General features: G+C 47.9%; 1 protein-coding gene across 1 annotated transcript; it reads left to right on the top strand.

The window, feature by feature from the left end:
* Positions 1-1,417: 1,417 nt before the first annotated feature.
* Positions 1,418-1,942, top strand: LOC107982004 (uncharacterized protein K02A2.6-like). The gene has a single exon (XM_016989074.1). The coding sequence runs from the start codon at positions 1,418-1,420 to the stop codon at positions 1,940-1,942; it is 525 nt and encodes a 174-aa protein (XP_016844563.1).
* Positions 1,943-2,728: the final 786 nt, after the last annotated feature.

The following is a 2,728-nucleotide window of genomic DNA, read 5'->3' as shown; positions in this document are numbered from 1 at the left end:
CACAGGTATATTTTTACTGAAAATCCTTTGATTATAATTCAGATTAGTGTACTCCTTACAAAGTACTACAATATACATATTTCAATCAATTATTATTGTTTTAATTATACGTTGCACGATTTGATATTCACTGACAGCGGTACGGCGGACGGATCACCCGGAATATGCTCGTCGTCGGACCCCGCACTTAACCTTAACTCCTCGAGTTTACTTTCTATTTTTCGCAAGTCGAACTGACTAGCCTGCACCCCGGTGAACTGAGCGGTAAAATTTGCGTCGATCGACCTGGCCGAGCTGTCTGAGTGAGCACGACGTGAAAATTGTCCTTGCCCTTCCGTGGGCTCTGGAAATTCCAGTGGGTGTGCAGCTGTCGCTTTGCCTTTTAGCAAGGCTTCCTGAGCCTCCGGCCATGCACTCGTGATTCGCTTCACGCGCCGGTCGGTCTCGGAACCGTCCGTGTCTATTGCCGTCTGGCTGAGAGTTTTTCTGAACGATTTTCCGGAGCGAGGACTCATTTTCCCATAGACTCTAAACCCTTCGCTGGCATACTTTTCCTGCTTCCTAACGTGCTCCGGGTCGCTCTCCGCGTCTCTCTCTCTAATTCTTTCTTTCGCGCACCGCGATTGAGCACTGATTTAGCGGCGTCAATTATGCCTGCTGGAGCCATTTTGCCCGAAACGCGCACTGATTTTAAAAAGAGATATTTTCCTTTTTACGCGAGAGGAGAGAACAAATAATTGGCCAATCGAGCACAGTTGAAACTATATCGCACTCCCGAAAAGCCAAGCTGCGCGAAAATTCAGGAAATATTGACAAGAAAAACTTACATGCTGACGAGAATGATGCTTATAGCTGCGACGCGCATGTTGGCTGCTGCTGAACGAGACGAATCGCACGCGCCGACGGCTGGTCCGCGCCGGCGACTGTCTGTGCGTGGTGGCTGCTAAGCTGCTCGGCTGGAGGGCAGCTGGTCTGCGACGAAGGCTTCGGTGGTCCAGATGGACTTAGATGGCTGAAATCAGCTTTGCGGATTCTTCTTATGTGCCGTCGCTTGCTCCCCTTTTGTTGATAAGGCGGATACTGCAGCGAGATCTCGACGGCACTTGGTATATATATATATATATATATATATATATATATATATATATATTAAGCTCTAACAATAGTTGAGCCTCGGCGACCACAAGTGTTGACACAACGACAGGACAGGCGGCTCTCTGAACTTCCCTCTTGTATTTCTGTCGGCTGAGTTGCTGCTGCTGAATTCGCTCGACAGTATCACTGCGAAGATGACAACTCTCTCGCTGACTCATCTCGACGACGTAATTTATGCATCGAGAGAACAAAAAAAAAACGTTGTGATTTCAAAGTCTTAAAACGTTTGAAAACTTCTGCTGCTGCAGAGCCCCACTGTGGGATGCCAGTTGTGACGGATGGATGGTGGGCTCTCCCTGAGAGCAGAGGGTTGGCGAGAAGAGGAAGACTAAGTGGTGGTAATGTCACCTGTCAAAGCAATAAGCTTGTCCGCGTAAAAACTCGCTTGCCAATGCTGATCAGCAACACGCCATCGAGCCCATTCACGCAGAAAGCGTTAGATTTTTATGGGCCCTTGGAGAATTCGAGGCGCGGAAATAAGTACATCTTATCCATCCAAGACATGTTGACAAAGTACATAATCTTAATCCCCACAAAGCATGCAAGCGCCGACGAAGTGGCGCGAGCCCTAACTGAAAAGGTCATTTGCGTATTCGGACCACCAGCCGCTATCGTGACTGACCAGGGCTCACACTTCCAGAATCGGATACTGGAAAAGCTCGCGAAAATATTTCAAATAAAAAAGTTCTGCACCACAGCTTACCACCCGCAATCGAATGGGTCAATAGAGCGCATGCATCACACGCTCACGGAGTACTTACGCAAATACGTGAAAGACACTACGTGATGGGACGAGTGGACAGCGAATTGCCAACATGCATACAACTGTACGGAGCACGAGAGTACCCGTTACTCGACTCACGAGCTGCTGTTTGGTACAAAGCCTCGCACTCCGTCCAGCTTCAAGCCAAGCATCGACGACGTTACGTACAACCAATACATAGACGAAATGACAACTAATTTAACGGCGCTACAGACGACCGCGGCTATGAATCTGGTCCAGTCGAAATACCGGTCGAAATACTACTACGATCGGAAACTTAATACAAAGCACTTCCGGGAGGGCGAAACCGTCTTCCTACTAAAAGAACCCAAAAAGGGAAAGCTTGAAGCGATCGAGTACCTCGGTCCGTTCGAAATTACCGACATTAACAGAAAAACGTACAACGTGACAATACGCAACGACGACATTACCAAGACCGTACACATAAACAAATTAAAGCGGCCGAGTGAACTAGCCAGGCAGATGAACGCGTCGGAAGAAGAGTAGGAGTAGGACGTTTTTTTTTCTGTTTTCTTTCGCGGCACCGGACGTGCCGCTCAAAAAAAAAAAAACGTAACATTTATACCCTCAGAAAGAATCCATAAGCTACGCAAGCTCGGTGACCTACTGATTGCAGTTAACCCTGAACCAATCAGTGAAATTCGAAGTAACGTCGCATGCGAAAACAAAATCGCGTCAGGGCACGCGCTGGGAAAGGCCGAACACTGCGATATTCGGATAAAACAGCTACGCGACACGGTGTGGCTCAGACTCCATAAAACAAATGCCTGGATTTTTTCCGTCAGCAAC

This window comes from Nasonia vitripennis, assembly GCF_009193385.2.
Source record: "Nasonia vitripennis strain AsymCx chromosome 1 unlocalized genomic scaffold, Nvit_psr_1.1 chr1_random0009, whole genome shotgun sequence".
Lineage (NCBI taxonomy): Eukaryota > Metazoa > Arthropoda > Insecta > Hymenoptera > Pteromalidae > Nasonia > Nasonia vitripennis.
The sequence above is the reverse complement of the archived record's forward strand: the minus strand, read 5'-3'. Positions and strand labels throughout refer to the sequence as shown.